Source organism: Nycticebus coucang, chromosome 3 (assembly GCF_027406575.1).
Source record: "Nycticebus coucang isolate mNycCou1 chromosome 3, mNycCou1.pri, whole genome shotgun sequence".
NCBI classification, from domain to species: Eukaryota; Metazoa; Chordata; class Mammalia; order Primates; family Lorisidae; genus Nycticebus; species Nycticebus coucang.
This window is the reverse complement of record NC_069782.1, coordinates 118,719,340-118,740,917: the sequence shown is the minus strand read 5'-3', so window position 1 is coordinate 118,740,917 and position 21,578 is coordinate 118,719,340. Positions and strand designations below refer to the sequence as shown.

Below are 21,578 nucleotides of genomic sequence, written 5' to 3'. Positions count from 1 at the left end.
AAACTGTGTTTCCACACCTACGTTCAGGAGAGGCCCAGGAAAATGGTGTCAAATGAAGTGGATGTGAATTTAGCTAAAATTTGAGAGGCTCTATTATTAAAAAAAGAAAAAAAAAAAGGAGATTGGCAGCAAGAGACAATGGATAGTCTTTGCTCCAGGCTAGCATTCATAGTGATAGGTACTGTATTTAATAAGAAAGTGATAATTATTTTTTTACCAAGTGAAAACAATCAATCTTTAGACATAGCAATAAAATACAAATACATCCTAATGTTTGGTTTTAGATGGCCAGTAACCCATGTGCCAGGTAGCATTCTATGCCGACCTTGAAGGCCACCAGGAAGTCACTGGACAGAAAACTCTTCCAAGATTAAACTTGGCTGTTGGAGCAACCTGGAAAAGAAGAAAAAAGCAAAACCATGGCAAAAGTAAACAGAGCTCGGCCGGCCTCCCCTCCAGATGGCGGCTGGGGCTGGATGATCGTGGCTGGCTGTTTCCTGGTCACCATCTGCACCCGGGCAGTCACCAGGTAGGCGGGATTTTCTTCTTAATTTATCAAGATGACCTGGATTGTCTTCTTTTAAATCTGCCTTATTTTTTTTCTGAACCCACCAATGTGAAAATATGTGTATATGCATTGTGTGTGTGTGTGTGTGTGTGTGTGTGCGTGTGCACGCATGCTTCTCCTTTGACTGCTCAGATGTTTTTTCTTGGCAAGTAATGTGATTTTATGACACTTAAAAGTCCCAGTGGCAGGCTGGGTGCCAGTAGCTGGTTAGAGTGCCAGCCCCATACAGTGGGGCTGGTGGGTTCGAACCCGTCCAGGGCCTGCTAAACAAACAAACAAAAAGTCCTAGTGGTGGTCTCTTCTATAATATCTGACACTTTAACCCGCAGTATTAGACCAAATCCTGTGGCTATTGAAGCCATTTGTCCTCATAAGCAGCTCTAAAAGATGTAGAAATTTGTGACACATATTTCTTTCCTCTCTTCATCATCTGCTCATCATTAACATGACCCTCTGTAGAACCTTTGTAAGTTGACCACCCAAGGGGCTGTAATAAAATGATCAACAAACAGAGGTGGTGAATATGAACATAAGGAATTAGGCCTACTGCACTGACTCATTTGTACACGTGGTGTGTGTTCTATGAAAATCTAGTCAACTTAAGGAAATGGTCAATGTGGGGAGGTGGCCAACTTTAACTGTGGTTAAGGCCTGTCATGTATGAAATAACATGGGAAGTGCCCTGGTTTGTTCATTAGAGGGGGGAATGGTTCCATGGTATTATCATAATGAAATCACTTTTCTAAGTGTTTTAAAGAATTGCTAAATGCACACCCCAGAAGGTAAGTTAACATAAGCTGATGTGGCTTCAGGGATGAGCAAGATGATTTCTGTAAGTCCTTTTCTCCAGAATTCCTTTTATCTATCATCTTGATGATAATTAAGGTCAATCTTAATTATTAAAATTTTACAGTGGAAACAGAGAGTTAATTGGATATGTGATTCATAGCTCATAAATCAAGAAAACACTGTGGGTAAACTGACAGCAAGAGATCATAATTATAATGGTGTGACATGCAGCTTTAAGTCGAGGGGTGAGGAAAAGGGTGTCAGGGAACAAGAGTATAATTTATAGTGGATTTGTGAGCATATCACGTGGAGTTAATCTTACCCAAGGCTAGGGTCTACATTCATCCCAGAAAGGAAAATATAGAAGATCAAAATCCTTGAAAACTCTCTGGCTTACCAGGGGCTCAGTCCTTAGAAGCCTACAAACTAGAATTTAAATAGTTTTGCTTTATTTGCATTTTGGCTGTGGTGGTGGAGGCTGAATTCTAGGTGGAAGGAGAGCGACAGCATAGAACAGGGATTCTCTGTCTCACTTGCTGACTTCTCCCTCTTAATGTTAGTCTAAGGACTTAGTGTTGGGTGTGTATAACGTGTGTACGTTCAGACTCATTCACCTCATTTATATTTGGAATAAATACATACTTAAAATCTTCAAGTGCTGGCTCTTTTCTCTACAAATGCTTTCATTCAAATAGACCTCTGTTTTTCTTCTCTGGCAATGTACTTTTGACAATATAAAAAAGTTATTTCAGTATAAGAAAGTTATTTGGGGCTGGGTGTAGTGAGCCACGCCTGTAATCCTAGCACTCTAGGAGGCTACAGTGGGAGGATCTGCTGAGGCCAGGAGTTAGAGACAAGCTTGAGCAAGAGGAAGATCCTGTCTCTACTAAAAATAGAAAAATTAGCCGAGTATGATGGTGCACCTGCATCCCAGCTACTTGGGAGGCTAAAGCAGGAGAATTGCTTGAGCTCAGGGCCATGAGGTTGCTGTGAGCTAGGCTGATGCCATCATACTTTATCCAGGGCAACAGAGTGAAACTATCTCAAAACAACAACAAAAAAAGTTATTTGTACTAATAGTTTTATTCAATGATTTGGTGGCATCATAAATAAAGGTACCCATATTCTCCCGTCCCATAGAAGAAGCAGGATGTTTTTCTTTGCTATAATAACAGTTGATCGATTGTGCCTTATAATAAACTGCAGATTTGCTTAATATAACTGACGTTGAGTCAATTTTTCTCCCATCTACATTATGGATCTTGTTTTCTGGGTGTGAAGATGTTGTGGAATTAAAAGGAATCTCCTTCATTTTAGTTCTTACATGTAGAAGCTTCTGTCATTCCCAAGAGGGAGAATTTCTGGAAGTATGCTTTATACGGAGGGCTCACGCTGGGATCTTCTGGGCAGTAGTTGAGTTTGAGTTTCATGATGGAGTTGTGCTCTTGTGGGGTTGTCCGTGGTGCTTCCAGTCAGGATAATTCTCTCAATCACATTGTCTCATGTGGGTCTTGTGATTTAGGCAGCATAGGTGAGGTCCTCCCCCATAGATTAGGACAGCGAGGCTCAGAAAGGTTAAGTGGCTTGCCTTCAAGGTTTTGGTGAGTAGGACAGAGCTGGACTGGAATCCTGGTCTTGTTCACTTTTTCTCTTGTTTGTCATTGCTTACACACACTTACAATCCATTCACTCTTGACATGCACATAGAAACTACTATTGCTCTTTCCAACACATGACTAAATAGCTTTCTATCCTGTTATTTCTCATACATACACACTCTGCCCACCCCTCCCTACACACTGTACACACAAACACACACATCCATACACATGTGTGCACACCTGGAAGTTTATCCTCTAGAACTGTGGTCCCCAAGCCCCAGGCTGCCATCCATGACTGTTAGTAACCAGCTCACACAGCAGGAGGTGAGCAGTGGGCAAGAAGCTTCATCTGTGTTTACAGCCGCTCCCCCTTCGCTCACATCAGTGGTGGCATCAGATTCTCATAAGAGCAGGAACCTTGTGAAGGATTGTGGCACATGTGAGGGATCTAGGTGGCACACTCCTTCTGAGAATCTCATACTGCCCATCTGTGAGAAAATTGTCTTCCCACATATTCTGTCTCATAACCGGTCCCTGGTGCCAAAAACGGGACTGCTGGTTTAGAATAACTGTAGTATTACAAGACACAGTTTTTAAATGGGAAGCATTGTCTTAAGACAGGCTACTTTCTAACATCCAAGCAGCTGTCATGGTGCCAAGGGGACAGTTGCTTCCAAATTCCTCTTACAGAGCACTCGAATCTGTCTGTCTTGTTGATAAGTGGCCATGAGTGATGCTATCCTGACTCACGTACAGACACCTGCACTTCAAGGCTGGGGGACATTGTGTTCGTGGATTCTTTTGAATGCTATCTTCTGGGAACTGGGAAAATAACTTGGGTAGATGTTCATGGATAATGGAGGACTTAAGCCAGGGACACTAATTTATTGATGGTCTTTCATGCTCATCGGCGTCTTATGCGGTTTGTATTATTTGGCAGGACATCGATTCTCAATTTTCTCTCAAAAACAACTAGGATGGCTGATATATCTCATGACAGCCTCCAAGGGCTGAAAGTCTTGCATCATTTTTTAAGTTGTATCTTTGAGTTTTCACTTAAATTCAATTGAAATCGATTCCACTCATACAGTATGTGCTCGGCATGCATTGAGGATAAGGCTCTGTGCTAGCTGATTCCAAAAATACAGAGATGTTAGGCTCAGGCATAAACAACTAAATATAATAAAAATGTGCTAAATAACTGTATGTTATAATTTAGGTAAAAATAGAATGAAAAAGAACACCTGGAGATTAATTCTGACTTAGTAGTTCAGGGCAGGTTTTCTAGAGATTTGGCAAAGCAGAAGTGAAAGAGAAAGATGTTTCAAGCTGCACCACTGCCGTGAATCTTGTCTCTTCCTCGTTTGGTGGTAATGGTGGGCAGCCTTCATTCCTGAACTGCCTGGAGTTTAGCCAGAAACCAGAAAAGAGTGTTGTGGCTGGCAGCAAAGGCCTATTATTAGACGTTACTAGGAGATGCTGAGAAGAGGCTACTTGAGCAGAATTAGTTTAGAGGAGAAAAGTGTGAGGATGTAGCCAGTGTCCGATTCTAAATGTTGCATACCAGGAAGCAGCCAAGTAAAGCAGCCTCTAGAGTGGTTTGTTCAGAGCTTAAAAAATTAAGTCATGCACTGAGATGGTCAACATTCAAACAATGCTGAAATATATCAAATAAAAATTATTTTTTCTTCTCGTTTCCTGAATCCCAGTTTCCCCTGCCTAACCTGAAACTCACCATTAGATTTTTAAGTTTGGTCCAAACATTAAAGAAAAGCAACAAAACAAACCTGATGTTAATACATAAGTACACATTCTATTTATTTATATCAATAGGCTCATAAGATACACACCATTTTGAGCTTTTTTTTTGTGGTTTTTTTGGCCGGGGCTGGGTTTGAACCCGCCACCTCCGGCATATGGGACCGGCGCCCTACTCCTTGAGCCACAGGTGCCGCCCCATTTTGAGCTTTTTTTAAAAACTTAATATTTCTTGGAAATCTTTGCCTACCAGCACATATGGCTCTACCTCACTGAAAAGCATCTAAAATCCCACCGTGTGGCTGTGTCTATAATTACGTAACGTTTTTATGGAGAGACATTATGCTGTTTCTTGGTTTTTGTTCTTACAAACAATGCTACAGTAATGACCTGGGTCATTTTAAAAAAGTATTGAAGCTCCTGCCTCGTACTTGCTAATGCTGCCTTCCGTACGTTTCCACAGAGATGAAAGCTATGCAGGCTGTTACGCAGTCGTTATTATTTACTTATTCTTCTATCTGTGAATGTATATTGATCACTCATTTTTTCTTTGACACATCTTATTACCAAATGCCAAATTGTTAAGAATCCTATTTCACGTGTGATTGAATGACATTTTATTTATAAATTGCCCACTTGAGTTGGAATTGATACTGGAAAAGCAGCATTTGATTTGGAAGTCTTTTAAAAAAAAACAAAACCCAGGTCTGATGATCTGAGACTTTTCTCTAAGATTTTGCCACATTAACTTAGTGGCAATAATGTTGAGTCCTGTGGAACCCTGGAGCTCTACTGAGCTCTAAGAGAAGTTGAATTCCTATAAATATAATAATTACTGACTTTACCTGAGCACTTGCTTTATTCTTGTTGGCCTTCTTTTAGGCATTTTTCATTGATTAAATCATTTAATCCCCATAGCCACACGTTTGAAATCATATCCAAGGCCCAGTGGTTAGTAAGTGGTAGTACTTGTAACCACTCGACTACACTGCTGAGTGGATTAACTCCTGCACTGACTTGGTGGATAAGTTCATCAATTAGAGAAAAATCTTTACTAAATGCCAGCTGTTGTCGGTACCCTACTCTATGGGAGCCAGAGCAAAATTTTTACAGTGACGTGGCAGGACAGACAGCAAACATTCTGGGGCCTGGAGAGAAAGTATCTTTGAGAATGTTATTTCATGCTGGTTGACACTTGGGTGATACTTCGTTTTCACATTGTTATGAACAGAGCCTGAAGGCTGTTAGGAGCTGTCTTCTAATGCAGCTAGATCCAGACTGACTTAGCTCATCATATTTACCGAAATGCTTCTTTTAGAGAGAAAACTGAGGCCCTCACAAGAAGAAGAAGCTTTATGAAAAACTCTCAGTTACCCAGTGTGAGAATCAGGGATCAGAATTCTGCTCTCCCAACCTCTGTAATTGCACAAATATAACCAAGAACAACAAAAATAATCTTCGGAATGAGATGTGCATGTGGTCTGATTTCTTTAGGATTGTGTCTGTGTTTAGAAGGCAAAAGTCATGAAACTTTAACATTTGAAAATCTTACGCTACTTTTCTCCTTTAGAACAGATAGAAAGTGATAGAATATTTGCCCCGTATGTCATAGAAGTCATAAACACTCAGAAGCATGTATATGGTCATTAAAACATTTACCTCCGACAAGCCTGCTTCCATGCTTAGACAAGAATCTCAGGTGTTGGCGGCACCTGTGGCTTAGCGGGTAGGGCGCCGGCCCCATATGCCGAGGGTGGCGGGTTCGAACCCAGCCCTGGCCAAACTGCAACAGAAAAATAGCTGGGTGTTGTGGCAGGCGCCTGTAGTCCCAGCTACTTGGGAGGCTGAGGCAAGAGAATCGCCTAAGCCCAGGGATTTGGAGGTTGCTGTGAGCTGTGTGACACCACGGCACTCTACTGAGGGCGATAAGGTGAGACTCTGTCTCTACAAAAAAAAAAAAAAAAAAAGAATCTCAGGTGTTGGTTTTGATATATTTTTATGTACCTAAAGTTTGACTGATAGGACTTGTCAAGTTGGTTAAGAAAACCAGTCAGCAGAAAAGAAAACAACAAAGTAAGATTTTTAAAAAGTCATGAGACAAACATAGTCACACAAATATAAAGTTCTTCAAAATTATTTAATGATGAAAAAAGATTATGATTTATAATTCCAAAATATCTTGTCATCCTATGGGACCTTTTCCCTTAGATAATAAATACATCTCCTCCTGTGCAGCCCCTTCTTACTGATTCTTGCTGTCAGCCTACATCATACTTCACATCCCCACTTTCCCTCCCCCAGCACATGTTCCTGTGGTAGCTGCTCCCCAGTCTTCCTCTTCCCTTCCTCATTCATAGTTCTTGAAGTTGCCACTCTACCACTTTCATTTTTTTTTACCTTTTAGTCACTTCCTCTACCAACCTCAAGCACGTTTTGGTTCAAAAGGAAAGCCTGGTTTTTCAGCCTTATTAGATCCTTATTTTTCCCTACCCCCACACACACTCATCATAGAAGTAACACACTCATGCTGTGCTCACTTTGAGTCTTACGGAACCCCCTTGAATCATGGATCACACTTACCCTGTACTCACTCTGAGTCTTACTGAACTCCCTCGATTCATGGATCCACCAGAATTCATGTCCTGTGCTCCTAGGACATCTCTGGTGCTGCAGGGACGGGACAGCACAGAACTGCAGATGCACATCAAGTGTGTCTCTTCTGCTATGGTGCCCAAGAAATAAATTTATCCCACAAATTCAGAGATAAATTTAATACAAACTTGAAGCCAGTGGTGGCTGAGCACTAAATCAAGTTTCATGCTTCTGAGTGCCAGGCCCTATGCCTCTAGGCAGGTTGCACTGCCATGAAGCTGGCCCCGCCTAACACGGCTGTCCTGATTACGTCTGGTTCTTTTCCTTCTTCTCCGAGGCTTCCACCACCCACCTTCACACCTAGCAGCAACTGGAAAGAAGAGGGAGAGTGAAAATAACAGATTGCTATGGGCTGCTGAAGCACCATGAGTTGGAATTTAGCCCTGTCCAAAAAGATCAATAACCTGGGCGGCACCTGTGGCTCAGTGGAGTAGGGTGCCGGCCCCATATGCCAGGGGTGGTGGGTTCAAACCTAGCCCTGGCCAAAAACTGAAAAAAAAACAAGCAAACAAAAAAAAGATTGATAACCTCTCAGCTCATACCCAGGCCAGAGGCCGGATATTTTATCTGTTATCACCAGGCTCTAAAAGCTTCCCGCCCTGAGTTAGGACACAAAGCTAGTCTGTATGAAGCTCTTCCAAGTTGTCTGGTGATACAAAACTATTGCTTCTGGTTCTCATATGTCTTTTTCCCTAAGTAATTAACTGTTTTTCAACACAAATATTAGATTGGTTATAATATTTGTCTATTATAGTTTATTAGAATATATCCTTTTATATATCTATTATTATTATTATCTGAGTATTACCTTTGTATAAATCCTAGAAGTAAAATTGCTAGGTGATGTATAACTCTTTATTGTCAAATTTTAATTTGTATAACAACCTTTTGGAAGTTACAGATGTTAGCAGAATACTAAGATGAATAAGAATCCTTGACCTTTTTTTTTTTTTCCATAAAACCTTCCCTGGAGTAATGACCTTCACATCTACTTGTCTTTAGTAGCATCTTGTTCTTGTTCTCCAGAATAGCACAACTATTCAACTTCCAATTTCCCATTTATAATATGGTCCAGCAATTAAAACTCTTGGAGAATGGAACAGCCAATTGAACCAAAACTTCTAAGTTCGGGTTCAAATCCATGTTTATTTGATTTTTTTTTTTGTTTAAAATGCCTGCATTGTATTTTTCAGATGTATCTCAATTTTTTTTGTGGAGTTCCAGACATACTTTGCTCAGGATTATGCACAAACAGCCTGGATCCATTCCATCATAGACTGTGTGACCATGCTGTGTGGTGAGTATCACTTCCCAGCATAGACCACCGCTGGCTACTCTTCAACTATACATGACAGTGACCTTTCACTGACTTTGATTACTAGTGTTTCTAAGCAGAAGGGCTATGTTAAAAATGGCTAGCAATATGTGAAAAGGAAAAGATCAATCTTAGCTTTGGCCAAAGCCAACCAGACTTTCTCTTGGAATGAATGGTTTTAGCTGATGTCAACGCTGAACGTTGCAGAACTCATCCTGATTTTGGAGGCAGTTTACTTTACAGTATATGCTTGGCTTCTCTCTTCCCAATGCTGTGACCATCTCACTCTCCAGTCACGTGAGCAGTCAGTGGATAGCTCCCCGAGCCATTGCTGTGTGATCTCCTTGGAGGATGCCACAGTGGGGCAACACAGCTCAAATCTTGGTTTGTAGTCTGTTTCCTTCACACAGGGTTCAAAATTTGGCTCATGGATTTCATCTTCAGCATGCATAAGTCTTTGTGCATAAGGAAGTATTGGGGAAGGATAGATTGTGTCGTCATGAGTTAAACACATTCACTCTAGCTATCATTTCATTCGAGAAAGTGTTATGTAGGCTGTTCCAGAAATTCATTGAAACTAACATTCCATCTGTACACTAGAAGACAATAAAGTTATTAAATTGGCATCTGTGAGAATGTCTAAGATTGGATCAAATTGTCTGCAGCCCAGACCCACTTAGTCCTTTCTTTTCAGCGAGACCTGAGTATTTTAGAAAACTTTTATCTTTTCGGGTCTTGCCTCAGGGCAAAAGAGACAAATGCTATCCATGTTATTCAGTAACCCATAATAACTTCATCTGATTTCATTCTAGGTACTAACACATTTATTTTTAGAAATTAGGAATCAGTTGAATTGTGCTGAAATATATTTCCTTGGTTGGGTGGAATTTAAAGAATTCCAGGACTAAAAGCAGGTTTTATAAGATGGCTAAGTAAACTCTCTGAACCAATAAGAAGGTCTTAAAGGCTAAAAAAAAAATCACATATTTTGGTTTTATTGCTTGTCTTTCTTTTTTAAACCAGTAAAACAATTACTTGATTATCAGGGTCACATTGTTAGTCACAGCCTTTGTATCAGCACACCAAGAAATGTGTTTGTCTTTTATGGAGATTAAAAGTGACTGATCTTCCTCACTGGCATCTTTTGGAGACTATTCATAATCTCCTAAAGAGAAGTAAATGGTCTTAGGTGACCTCATGTTTGCAATTACCATGTGAGGCTTTGAGCAGGATCATGTCTGAATTCAGCAGCATATTTAAATTCTATGCAAGAACAAGAGGTCTGTTGTACCCAGATACCATATACTCAACATGATCACCTGGTAACATGAAATCAGAACATTAGAGTTTAGAGCATGGACAAGAGGCTGCAGAATCACATCTGTGACACTAACTGGGAACGGATCTGCTCTGTGATGAACAGAAAAGTGAACATTCAAGTCAGCCCCCAGTTTTAACCTGATCAATATACAATCATCTTCTACTAATACCCAGAGAATCAGCTCTGCTGATCTTTTTACTAGGAGTACTGGTATTGAATTGTTCCCTAGAAAGAAATCCACATGCCTTTTATCACTCCTGTCATTAGTGCGGGAGACTCAAAGAATAAAAGAGCAAAATAACCTCAGGCTCAGAGCCAAGGGCCATGAGCTTCACTTCTTGGTGACCTTGGGCATGCCATGTCCCTCTGAACTTCAGTTCCTCATGGGCCTCTGACAGTTTAATGAATATTCTATAAGCCTTGAGGTTGACACAGTTCTGTCACATGGGTAAACCAAAATGTCACTATGGGCATGCAGACTTTTCATAGATTTTTATGAGTTTTGATTTCTCATTCACAGGGTATGCTAATGTCTGAAAGCAGTGCCAAATTGTGGAATTATCTGTGATCTCTCTCCCAGGTCTTTTACTGCATAACACTGCTGGCCATGCAGTGCTCCCCACTTTCTATCCCCACCAATTAACTGTCACCATTACTGCTTGTGGCGTATGGTCAATACCATAGCAAACATCCCAGCGCAAGTGACATGTGGTTTCAATAAAGAGTTGACCCTGTTTTAAAAACACCCAGTAGTCCTGGTGTTATGAGCACGGAAAGGCAAGCCAGGAGACTTGAATTCTAGTCCAGCACTGCTACTTATACTCTGTGTGATAATAAACTAGTCACTTCCTCTCTCTGGGCCTCTGTTTCCAAACCCGTAGAATCAGTGGAGTGGGCTGGATGTTTTAAAGGTCAATTATTTTCTGCTCTGCCAGTGTAACATCATAGCTTTCATGGTGCCTTCAAGGCCTTTCTGTTGAACTTATTTATCATTCTTTTTGAAGCTCCACTCGGGAGTGTTGTGAGTAACCACTTATCCTGCCAAGTGGGAATCATGCTGGGTGGCTTGCTTGCGTCTACTGGTCTCATCCTGGGCTCATTTGCCACCAGTCTGAAGCATCTCTACCTCACTCTGGGCGTTCTTACAGGTAAGGACACTTTGTACCTTTGTCCACTTGTCTTGCTTACCCCATCCTGGGGCTGCCAAGTGCATCAACAGAGCAGTGATTTAAAGAATATTTATTTTTTTGGATGCATCATTTAGCTGACCTAGCATATGTCTTACCTACCGTACAGTTAAACAGAGCTAGAAATGGGATTGCACTAACCTAAAGACAATAGATCACTAATTTAATTCTGCTATAGGATAAAAGTAATTTCTCACTTTTTCTTTGGTAAGATTCTGTACTCAGAAGAAACAAGATATTACTCAGGGTGACATAAACTTTCAGCACTGGTCATTCTCCCAAAATCTTTGCCAAAACATTAGAATACTATCTATGGTTAAACAGAGCTGCCCTTGCTTTATAATGAATATCATTGTGCAATGAATTTGAGTTTTCAATTTAAAAAAAGCCCCTGTGAATATTCTTGTATTACATACTTTCTCTTAATGCTGTACAAGTATTGCTTTAGTGAACATAATGAATCCTATGGAAAGTGAAGCAACAGATGTGAATTTCATCAATCACGCTTAAAGGGACTGCATGAGAACAAGATGGAGTTGGTTGGTGGGTCTAGAACAACAGTTTGCCCATCACTTAGAGGGGTGTGGGGATTAGCACCAACTCCTATCTGGGCATTGTGCCACTGGGGTAGTGTGAGTTGGGCCTGTAAAGAATGTAAGCTCATAGTGAGGCCATAAATATGGCTCTTTCAGCTAAAGAAGGCCTGACTGCTTTGGTGACTGGTGATCCCAATTTACCAGGGAACATTCTGGTTTCCACATACAGAAACCCACCAGTCAGCTCTGGATCGCTGGCCACCCTGCAGATGGAAACAGGAGCTGAAAGTTCTCCCTTGTCTTTTTCTGACATTGTAGTTGCTAGGAAATCCAGGCTTACAGTCCTTCAGATTTTCTTGACTTAAAAAGTAATAGAAGCTAAAGACCTTTAAAAAGATTTCTGGACTATCAACACTTTTCTGCTGACCTTAAGGGAGGTTTCCATGTTGCTATATTCATGTATAAGGATGGCATGATGTTTCCCAGCTGTGTGAAATTATTCTGAAACTTTTATGAAGTTATACATGCAATTTCAATCCAAATTCCAGAGTGGCATAGATTATCAGGGTTGAGTCTTTATAGGCAGTGAAGAGTTAGGGGAAAAAAAGAGTTAGGGAGGGCGGCGCCTGTGGCTCAGTGGGTAGGGCACCGGCCCCATATACTGAGGGTGGCTAGTTTAAACCCGGCCCTGGCCAAACTGCAACAAAAAAATTGCCAGGCATTGTGGCGGGCGCCTATAGTCCTAGCTACTTGGGAGGCTGAGGCAGGAGAATCGCCTAAGCCCAAGAGCTGGAGGTTGCTGTGAGCTGTGACACCATGGCACTCTACCCAGGGCGACAAAGTGAGACTCTGTCTCTACCAAAAAAAAAAAAGAGCGCAATTCTCTGGATAATTTAGGTAAAGGAAAGAAAAAGGAGGAGGGATAAGTTTTTTTAGTTAGCATTATACAGATATTCTATTTAGTTCCAACTTAGTTTGTATAATAATAATGTTTACATTCTTTATTTAACTTTGTTAAAGAAATAAGATTTCCTTCAGGGTGTTCTTCCTGAGAAGAAAGTCATATCTATTATACATTTTCCAAATTGTGAATGACTGGTGAGGGAAAAACTCATTTTCAGCTTGATGCTGGAAAAAGCTTTAGAAGGGCCTGACAAAGACAGACTCTCTTTAATCCAGATTGTTTTATTCTGAGATACTTTCTTTCACTGGCTGTGCATGGTGTACCAGCACTCACAGGGCTCTCTTTCTCCCCAGGTCTCGGATTTGCACTTTGTTACTCTCCAGCTATTGCCATGGTTGGCAAGTATTTCAGCAAACGGAAAGCCCTTGCTTATGGGATCGCCATGTCGGGAAGCGGTATTGGCACCTTCATCCTGGCTCCTGTGGTTCAGCTCCTCATTGAGCAGTTCTCCTGGAGGGGAGCATTACTCATTCTTGGGGGCTTCGTTTTGAATCTCTGTGTTTGTGGTGCCTTGATGCGGCCAATTACTCTTAAAGAGGACCGGACGACACCAGAGCTGAACCACGTCTGTACAACTCAGAGCGAAGACTTTGAGCGGCCTTCTCCCTATTCACCTCTGACCAAAAACTGGACACAGACTTGCCTCTGCTGCTCTTTGCAGCAGGAGTACAGTTTTCTACTCGTGTCAGACTTCGTTGTGTTAGCCATCTCTGTTCTGTTCATGGCTTACGGCTGCAGCCCTCTCTTTGTGTACTTGGTGCCTTATGCTTTGAGTGTTGGAGTGAGTCACCAGCAAGCTGCTTTCCTTATGTCCATTCTGGGGGTAATTGACATTATTGGCAATATCACATTTGGATGGCTGACCGACAGAAGGTAAAACCCACAAACCTACAATCGGCTCTCCCCCCAGGGACTTTAGGCCTTGAGTTTCTCCTCATCCTCTTTCCCTGTGGACTACCTACATCTGAATAATGTTGACAAGTCTGCAACATTGCTGGTTCTCCTAGATCAAGGGTTGGCAAACTTTTCTGTAAGAGGACAGACAGTCGTTCTTTGCCATTATAGGCCATGTGATCGTGCAACTACCCAACTCTGCTGTGGCAGCCCCCAAAGCAGACACAGACAATATGTAAACAAACCAGAATGGTCATGTTCTAAGAAGTCTTTATTTATCCACACTGAAATTTGAGTTTCTCTTATAGTTTTTACAGATCACAAAATATTGTTCTTTTGATTATTTATCTCAACCATTTTAAAGTAGAAAAACAATTCTTAGGTCATAGGTAGTACAAAAACAGGTGATGGGCTAAATTTGGCCACAATTTGCCAACTCTTGTTCTAGTCCATTTAGGATGGTGGGTTTGTCTAAGTTACCGAAGTCTAGGATAACCACAAGTTCTGGGGATAGAGTTAATTCCATCTGGAGTCAAGTCAGTCTTCAGGCAAGACAATCTCTGGCTGAGTATTGTGATTTTAGTTTTGGTTGAACCACCCTAGAGACTGCCTGGCAATGGGAGGAGGAACAGAACCCAGTCCAGGCAGGAGGATCAGGTGCAGCAGTAACACAGTAGCCACACATTATCTGCATCAGACACTTATGTTTGACGGTGCAAATAGCAAATACTTTCATATTAATTGTAGGCTTAGAAACCAAACTTATAAGAAATCTACCTAGTAGTTTCTTCATTAAATGCTCATCTGTTGGGCAGTGCCTGTGGCTCAGTGAGTAGGGGGCCAGCCCCATATACCAAAGGTGGTGGGTTCAAATCCAGCCCTGGCCAAACTGCAACAAAAAAATAGCCGGGCGTTGTGGCAGGGGCCTGTAGTCCCAGCTACTCAGGAGCCTGAGGCAAGAGAATCGCCTAAACCCAGGAGTTGGAGGTTGCTGTGAGCTGTGACACCATGGTACTCTACTGAGGGTGAAAAAGTGAGACTCTGTCTCTTAAAAAAAAAGTACTCATCTGTTTCGACTAAAGAGTGCAAGCTACTCATAATCTCCTAAATGGTGGGCACAAGCTGTGGCCTGGGAGATCTGTTATCAAGTAGCATCTCTCAAATTATGTCACGGGTAATTAGTCAGGATACGACTGCCCCTCTCCAGTGTGATAGATGTTATGTTTAAGATCAATTCCACTTTTTTTTTTTTGAGACAGAGTCTCACTATGTTGCCCTTGGTAGAGTGCTATGGCATCACAGCTCACAGCAACCTCAAACTCTTGGGCTTAAGCGATTCTTTTGCTTCAGCCTCCCGGGTAGCTGGGACTACAGGCACCCACCACAATGCCCAGCTATTTTTTTTGATATTGTGGTCATTGTTGTTTAGCAGGCCAGGGCCAGGTTTGAACCCCTCAGCCCTGGTGTATGTGGTCGGTGCCCTAACTGCTGAGCTATGAGTGCCGACTCTCAATTCCACATTTTTAATGATTAAGGAAGAAGAAGGAGAGCAAGAATATAATCTGGCAAGAAGCGGCAGTGTCTAGATACACTGGAGGCATCACTGGCCAGGCATACAAGACCTGAGTTCCTGTGCCAGCTGTGTCCCTTATTAACCCTATTACCTATGACCCTGTAACCCTCAGATCCTCAAGGGTTGTAATCTATAAAATGGGCAAGTGCAATATTTGCCTGTTGACCTCATACCATTTTGCAAAGCTCAAATGAGCCTGTAGATAGAAAAATGTTTGTAAAGGATAAATTGCTGGACCTGACATTATGCAGAGTCTTTGAAATAACTGGCATCATAGAGGGGTTTGGGGTCACAGAAGGAAAATGTAATGAAAGTATCACTGGACAAGTCTTGAAATCGGACTTAGTTCAAGACCTTCATCATATCCAGTTAATCATTCATATTCCAGCTCCCCCTTTGTAATAATCACTCAGGGTATTGAGCATTTATGAAGTGCCAGACACCAGTGGATAACAAAACTGGAAGCATCTAATATGGTTGGGTGCTAGGAAGTATTAGTCCCTGGATACTCCGCATGTTATTTCCAACTATCTTTAGAATAGCCCTGTGATGAGATAGATAACCTTCCCATTTTATAGCCAAAGAAACTGAAGAGTGAGGCAGTTTGTGGGTGAAAGAACTGGTCTTATTTCTCTATATTTCTAGTTTTAGGGCACATATTCCTCATATTCTTTCTACTATATGATGCTTCCTAGGAAGATGAATTCTTGCATTCACATAAAAGATAGGAAGACAACGTCGATAAAACATGGTGGGAGGCCATCGCTGTGAGTATCTGCGATGCTTAGTGCTGCAGGGCCATGATTCTACAGCTCTTTTACAGAACTTTGGTGCATCCTGCGCTCATTTGTGTTCCTCACATCCACAGGTGTCTGAAGAATTACCGGTATGTGTGCTACCTCTTTGCCGTGGGAATGGATGGGCTCTGCTATCTCTGCCTTCCAATGCTTCAAAGTCTCCCGCTGCTTGTGCCTTTCTCTTGTACCTTTGGCTACTTTGATGGTGCCTATGTGACCCTGATCCCAGTAGTGACTGCAGAGATGGTGGGGACTGCCTCTTTGTCGTCTGCACTCGGTGTGGTGTACTTCCTTCACGCAGTGCCGTACTTGGTGAGCCCACCCATCGCAGGTAGGTTTCCAGACAGAACCTCCAATCACCTCTTTGTCAGATTGTCTTGAAAACCCTGCACCCACACTAGGCTGGCAAGAGAGCTGAGAAAGAGCGAAAGAGAACATGGCTGCAACAGCCACACAAAACAGCCTTGTGTTATAGTCTTGTTCCAACCGAGTGAGAGCCTTGGCCTCCCTGGAAAGAAAAAGTCCCACCTTAGGGTCTGGACTCCTTTCCACGCTAGTGATGGGAGCAGTGTGATGGAGGAGCTGGCTCAGACTTCCCAGTTAGTAGGGCGCATTCGGAGGGAAGTCTGGCCAGAGTACAGGATTCCAGCAGGGAGCAGGGTGGTGAGGCTCAAATGGTAAGCACCAGGGTCATAGTGGAATGTTTTGAGTGCCAAGCCAAGGAGCTGGGCTCTATTTAGAAACTGGAGAGTATTAAAGTTTGTGTGCAAAGAGGAAAAACAGTAAAGTGTGCATTTTAGAAAATATGATCTAGCAATTGATGTAGTAATCTAAGGGAGAGAGAGTTAGGAGTCCATGCTAATATTAATAGTTTTAGGAGCAAACTGATGAAGGCCTGAAGTAGGGCTGCTGCAGCAAAAAATGGAAATGAGCTCTGGGGACAAGGAAGAGATTTTGGGGGGAAAAATCAACTGACTTTAGTATAGGAGGGCAAAAGAGAGAAAGAAGTCAAAGATGACTGTGTAAACAATGTCATGGTTGAAAAGATAAGGAAATGGAGAAACTGGCTTTGCCTGAAAAATAATGAATTTAATGTTTAGATATATTTAGATATCTGAAATACTCAGGTGAAAATGCTCAGTAGAGCTGTTTAAGAATGATGTCTGAGGGTGGTGTCTGTGGCTCAGTGAGTAGGGCGCCGGCCCCATATACCAAGGGTGGTGGGTTCGAACCTGGCCCCGTCCAAACTGCAACAAAAAAATAAGTGGGCATTGTGGCGGGCGCCTGTAGTCCCAGCTACTCGGGAGGCTGAGGCAAGAGAATCGCCTAAACCCAGGAGTTGGAGGTTGCTGTGAGCTGTGACGCCACAGCACTCTACTAAGGGCAATAAAGTGAGATTCTGTCTCTAAAAAAAAAAAGAACGATGTCTGAGCTTTAGAGGAAGGCCATATTTGGATATATAGATTTGGGAATCATCAGATAAAGCATCTAGAATGCTTTGAAAACTGTAAAATGCTATAGAAATTTAAAGCATGATTAAACAAATAATTTGACAAATATTTATTCCATGCATTAACCAAGTAATTCAACAAAATTATTGTAACTAGCGTTTTGCTTGGAGGCCTGGAGAGACAGCAGCGAACAGGTCAGAACCTGTTTCTCCTTCCTGGGGCATGTGGTCTAGACAAGTGTCTTTCCAGAATGAGATCCTGGGACCACCTACATCAAAATCCCCTAGGGCCCTAGTTAAAATACAGATTCATTTACACTCCCACGGGTGATATGAATTTTTGGGAGGGCGGTTTTCCAAAAATCTACATTTTTAACTTGTTTTCTTTGATACACATGCATAGTAAATATTGAGAATAACTGGTCTAGATTATTACCTGCCTAAATTTAAAGACTGGAGCATGAACAAGGTCTTTGAAGACAGTGAAAAGAGAAATGGGCTGGCCATTTGCCTAGAAAATAAGAAGGGAATTTTTGAAGAAAGCAGGGTTTCTGCCTAGCTATTACTATGAAGAGATAGTTTCTCAAACCCAGAAGTTTGGGGTTGGGGGAGAAGCAGCAAACTAAGGGAAATGGTGGCTGCCTAACTGTGGCAGATGAAAAGTCCTGGTCAGTTCAAGTCCCATGGTATAGGACTTTAAGATTAGTGCTTCATTTTTGAGAACTGCCCCCAAAATGTTCCCGCATCCTCCCTCCATAGTCAATTTTACTTTTCACCAACTTTTAGGAGCAGTGTAATTCTGTTAAAGGTCACAGGACACAAATGAAATTGGGGCTCCTGGATCCTTTGTTAGTGTATGGCCTTCTTTTGTCAAATCAAAAATTATACTCATTACTAAGAATTAAAGGATGTGAGTTCTTACTATGATACTTCTCCTATTTATTTACCTTTCAAATGACAGCTCTCTACTCAGTCTTTTCTTTTTGGTGCTATATGAATGCACAAGTAAATAACACAGCAACTAAAATTTTTGAGAGTAATTTTAATTCCAGAAAACTTTGTGGGGCTTATAATAATTTGAAGTGGGTAAAAGGAGAAATCATATACTTCTTAGTTAGGTTTTCTTGGCATAGAAATAAAGTTTGAAGGATTTTTTAAAAAAAATCTTTTGTTAATGATAAAGTAATTGCCTGACCAGGTATTCTAATTTTACCCTAATGTTCTGATCATCTGGTGCCTATTTTGCTTATTATATGGCAAAATATTCATTTTCCTTGAAATTTAGGGCAGGGATAAATATTTACATTAATTTGTTGCAAGAAGAGATAAAGAAAAAAATGGTTTTAGAAATATGCCTTTAGAAGGCATATTGCATTTGCAACTTCTAAACTGGGACAAAGTTCTGATTTTCCAACTGGATGAGGTATGATGACTGGATTCAACTGAAAATTTGGACAGTATTCTGAAGCATGTCTTGTTACTCAAGATAGTATATGAATGCTGGGAATATTACTAGCATTTTGCCCAATCACGTTCTCTTAACACCCTTGGTAAATTATCCCAACTTCAATAATTTTTGTTTTTTTTACCAGATTTCATGGGGTTAATAATAACAAGTATTTATTGTGTGATTACCAAGCATATGATACTCTTCAAAGCCCTTTACATAATAATAATCATCAATTCATTTTAGAAGTTTCTCTGGAAAATAGAATGTATTGTTCAGTTGCTGTGTGATAGATATTTTTGGGCAATCTGCTATTTGTCTTAAAATTATAATGGTGGTGCTAGCAATCTATTGTTATTAGCCTTGCAAATTACTGGGTTTGAGAGTGGGTGAGTGACTGAATTTTCAACTCAACGATATGATTTTGCTGTTGTTTGTTACAGGGTGGCTGGTAGATACCACTGGCAGCTACACGGCAGCGTTCCTTCTCTGTGGATTTTCAATGGTATTTAGTTCTGTGCTGCTTGGCTTTGCTAGACTTGTAAAGAGGATGAAAACAACCCAGCTGCAGTTTCTTGCCAAAGAATCTGACCCTAAGCTGCAGTTGTGGACCAATGGATCAATGGCTTATTCTGTAACAAGAGAATTAGACCAGAAAGATGGGGAATCTATGGCTACAGCAGTGCCTGGTTACCACCCCACCTGACCAATGGCCTTGAGCCTGGGAATCTTCAGTGTTGATCAAAGTGGGGCCACATGATTACTCATGTTTCTGAAGCATTTTATTTTGGCAGAGCATTGCCTTCCAAGGACATTATTACTGTTGTTTTATTAACATATTTATAAGGGAAAATAGAGAATAATAAAGAAAGGTGGTCTAGCCCAGAGTTTGCTCATTTGGGGTTTGTACTCAGAATTGAGCTTACATCTTTTGGGCAATGAGCATTGCTCCATGGGGAATGTAAGAACACTACTGATGTAATCAGCTGTAATGAGGTGTAATTTCCAGGCATAACTAAACCAAATGACACTGGGCAGCAGCTTTGTCCCAAAGTCTCTGTCCCTACACACCCCCCAGTTAGAAGGTGAACGAAAACACTGACATGTAGGTTTGCTTACATGGGTCATTATGAAAGTTTTGAGATACACAAAAATTCAGAAGTGTACTATCCACACAGATGGAAACGAATGAAGCCCTCCCAGCAACACTAATAAGCCAAGCAAAATTTGCATGGGTGAATGAGAAAGGACAATGTTGACTGTGTGTTTCTTGGAAGGGAAAAAATGGCCCATAACAAAGTCTATCTCAAAACTTTGGTAGTGAACTGTGTATCTTTTGCTTTTTGGGGGGGAGGGGCAGTGGTCAGCTTGGGTATGACAGTGGAGAGTGAAGATGTGAAGTCTTTTTCATAGTGGACTTCCTCATTAGTGTTTTGGGTGGGGTTGTTAAGGAATATTTGAGATTCCTCAAAAGCTGATAATTAATATAGAAAGAAAGAGATTATCTCCCCTCACCCCCACCATTAGTATTCCAGCCAGTCCATACCTCTCCCAGTGGATAGGTACCACTATAGGAATCCAAAGAATCATGGAGTGCCATAGTTGGAATAGATCTTAAAGGGTGACTGGTAAGAACTTCTCTTTGAAATTGTCCATGGGAGGCTGGGCACCTGTAGCTCAAGTGGCGAGGGAGCCAGCCACATACCCTAGAGCTGGCGGGTTCGAATCCATCCTGGGCCTGCCAAACAATGACAATGACACCAAAAAATAGTTGGGCGCTGTGGTGGGTGCCTATAGTCCCAGCTATTGGGAGGCTGAGGCAAGAGAATCACTTAAGCCCAAGAGTTTGAGGTTGTTGTGAGCTGTGACACTACAGCACTCTACTGAGGGCGACATAGTGAGACTCTGTCTCAAAAAAAAAAGAAACGAAAAAAGAAATTGTCCACTGGAAACTGAAAGCTCCTTACATAAAACTGTGTCCCAGGTGCTCACCCCTGTTACAATACTATTACATACCATGCTCACTTTCAATTTAGCAAACATATCTGGCCTCAAGGGCAACCTCTCAATCTTACCTGAAATGTTAACAAAAATACAGTTTCCTTTGGTTTTACTTCAGAAAGAAATCTCTGTTTAAACTGCAGACACATTCATATCAGGAACAGAAAAGTGTTGGCAGTATTCCAGTTGGGCAGGAATTGAATTCTTGAGTCAGCAGGTCTCTGGTGAGTGTTTGCTTTGCAGATCAGACATTTAAGTTCATCATTACTCGAAACAGGATTGGGAGAGGCTGTTACCTGAAAAATATTATCCTAGAGATTTTCTAAAGGTGAGATTCTTTTCTCTCTGTGTTCTTATTCCAATGTCCACTGCTCTTCATCTCTTTATGAGTAATAATTAGAAACTTAACTCCTTGGATGAGAATAATTTATTCATTCCCAAAAAGCACACTTTTCTACAGTGTGGGATAATTTCTGAATCTTCAGATTGAAGAGGAAGGGCATGGAGAGAGAAAAGTTTAGATCCTGTGGTTTGCCTCTAACCATTTTAAATTCCCAGAATTATAATCCAAAATCCAAAATTATATCACAAATAGGGGCCATTTATTCAATTAATTTTAATTATTCAAAAGTTTAAAGTCCAAATGTTGAGAAAACATTTTGACCCTGAAGACTATTTGTTCTGCTGTTCCCCCAAAGGCCTCACAAGTGCTCAGAGAAAAAACA

The 21,578-nt window shown here is 41.3% G+C and overlaps 1 protein-coding gene across 9 annotated transcripts in view; it reads left to right on the top strand.

Moving 5' to 3' along the window:
* SLC16A12 (solute carrier family 16 member 12) overlaps positions 1–21,270 on the top strand; it is an 84,756-nt gene extending 63,486 nt beyond the window's left edge. For 8 of the 9 annotated variants that reach the window (XM_053582579.1, XM_053582577.1, XM_053582575.1 and 5 more), the window contains 6 exons: positions 285–529; positions 8,562–8,665; positions 11,009–11,152; positions 12,985–13,564; positions 16,027–16,286; positions 19,296–21,270. In XM_053582579.1, coding sequence (XP_053438554.1) covers positions 420–529; positions 8,562–8,665; positions 11,009–11,152; positions 12,985–13,564; positions 16,027–16,286; positions 19,296–19,558 — 1,461 coding nt within the window. In that variant the 5' untranslated portion in view covers positions 285–419 and the 3' untranslated portion in view covers positions 19,559–21,270. The remainder of the gene's footprint in view (positions 1–284; positions 530–8,561; positions 8,666–11,008; positions 11,153–12,984; positions 13,565–16,026; positions 16,287–19,295) is intronic. The other variant, XM_053582583.1, reaches the window with a different exon arrangement.
* The last annotated feature ends 308 nt before the right edge of the window (positions 21,271–21,578 follow it).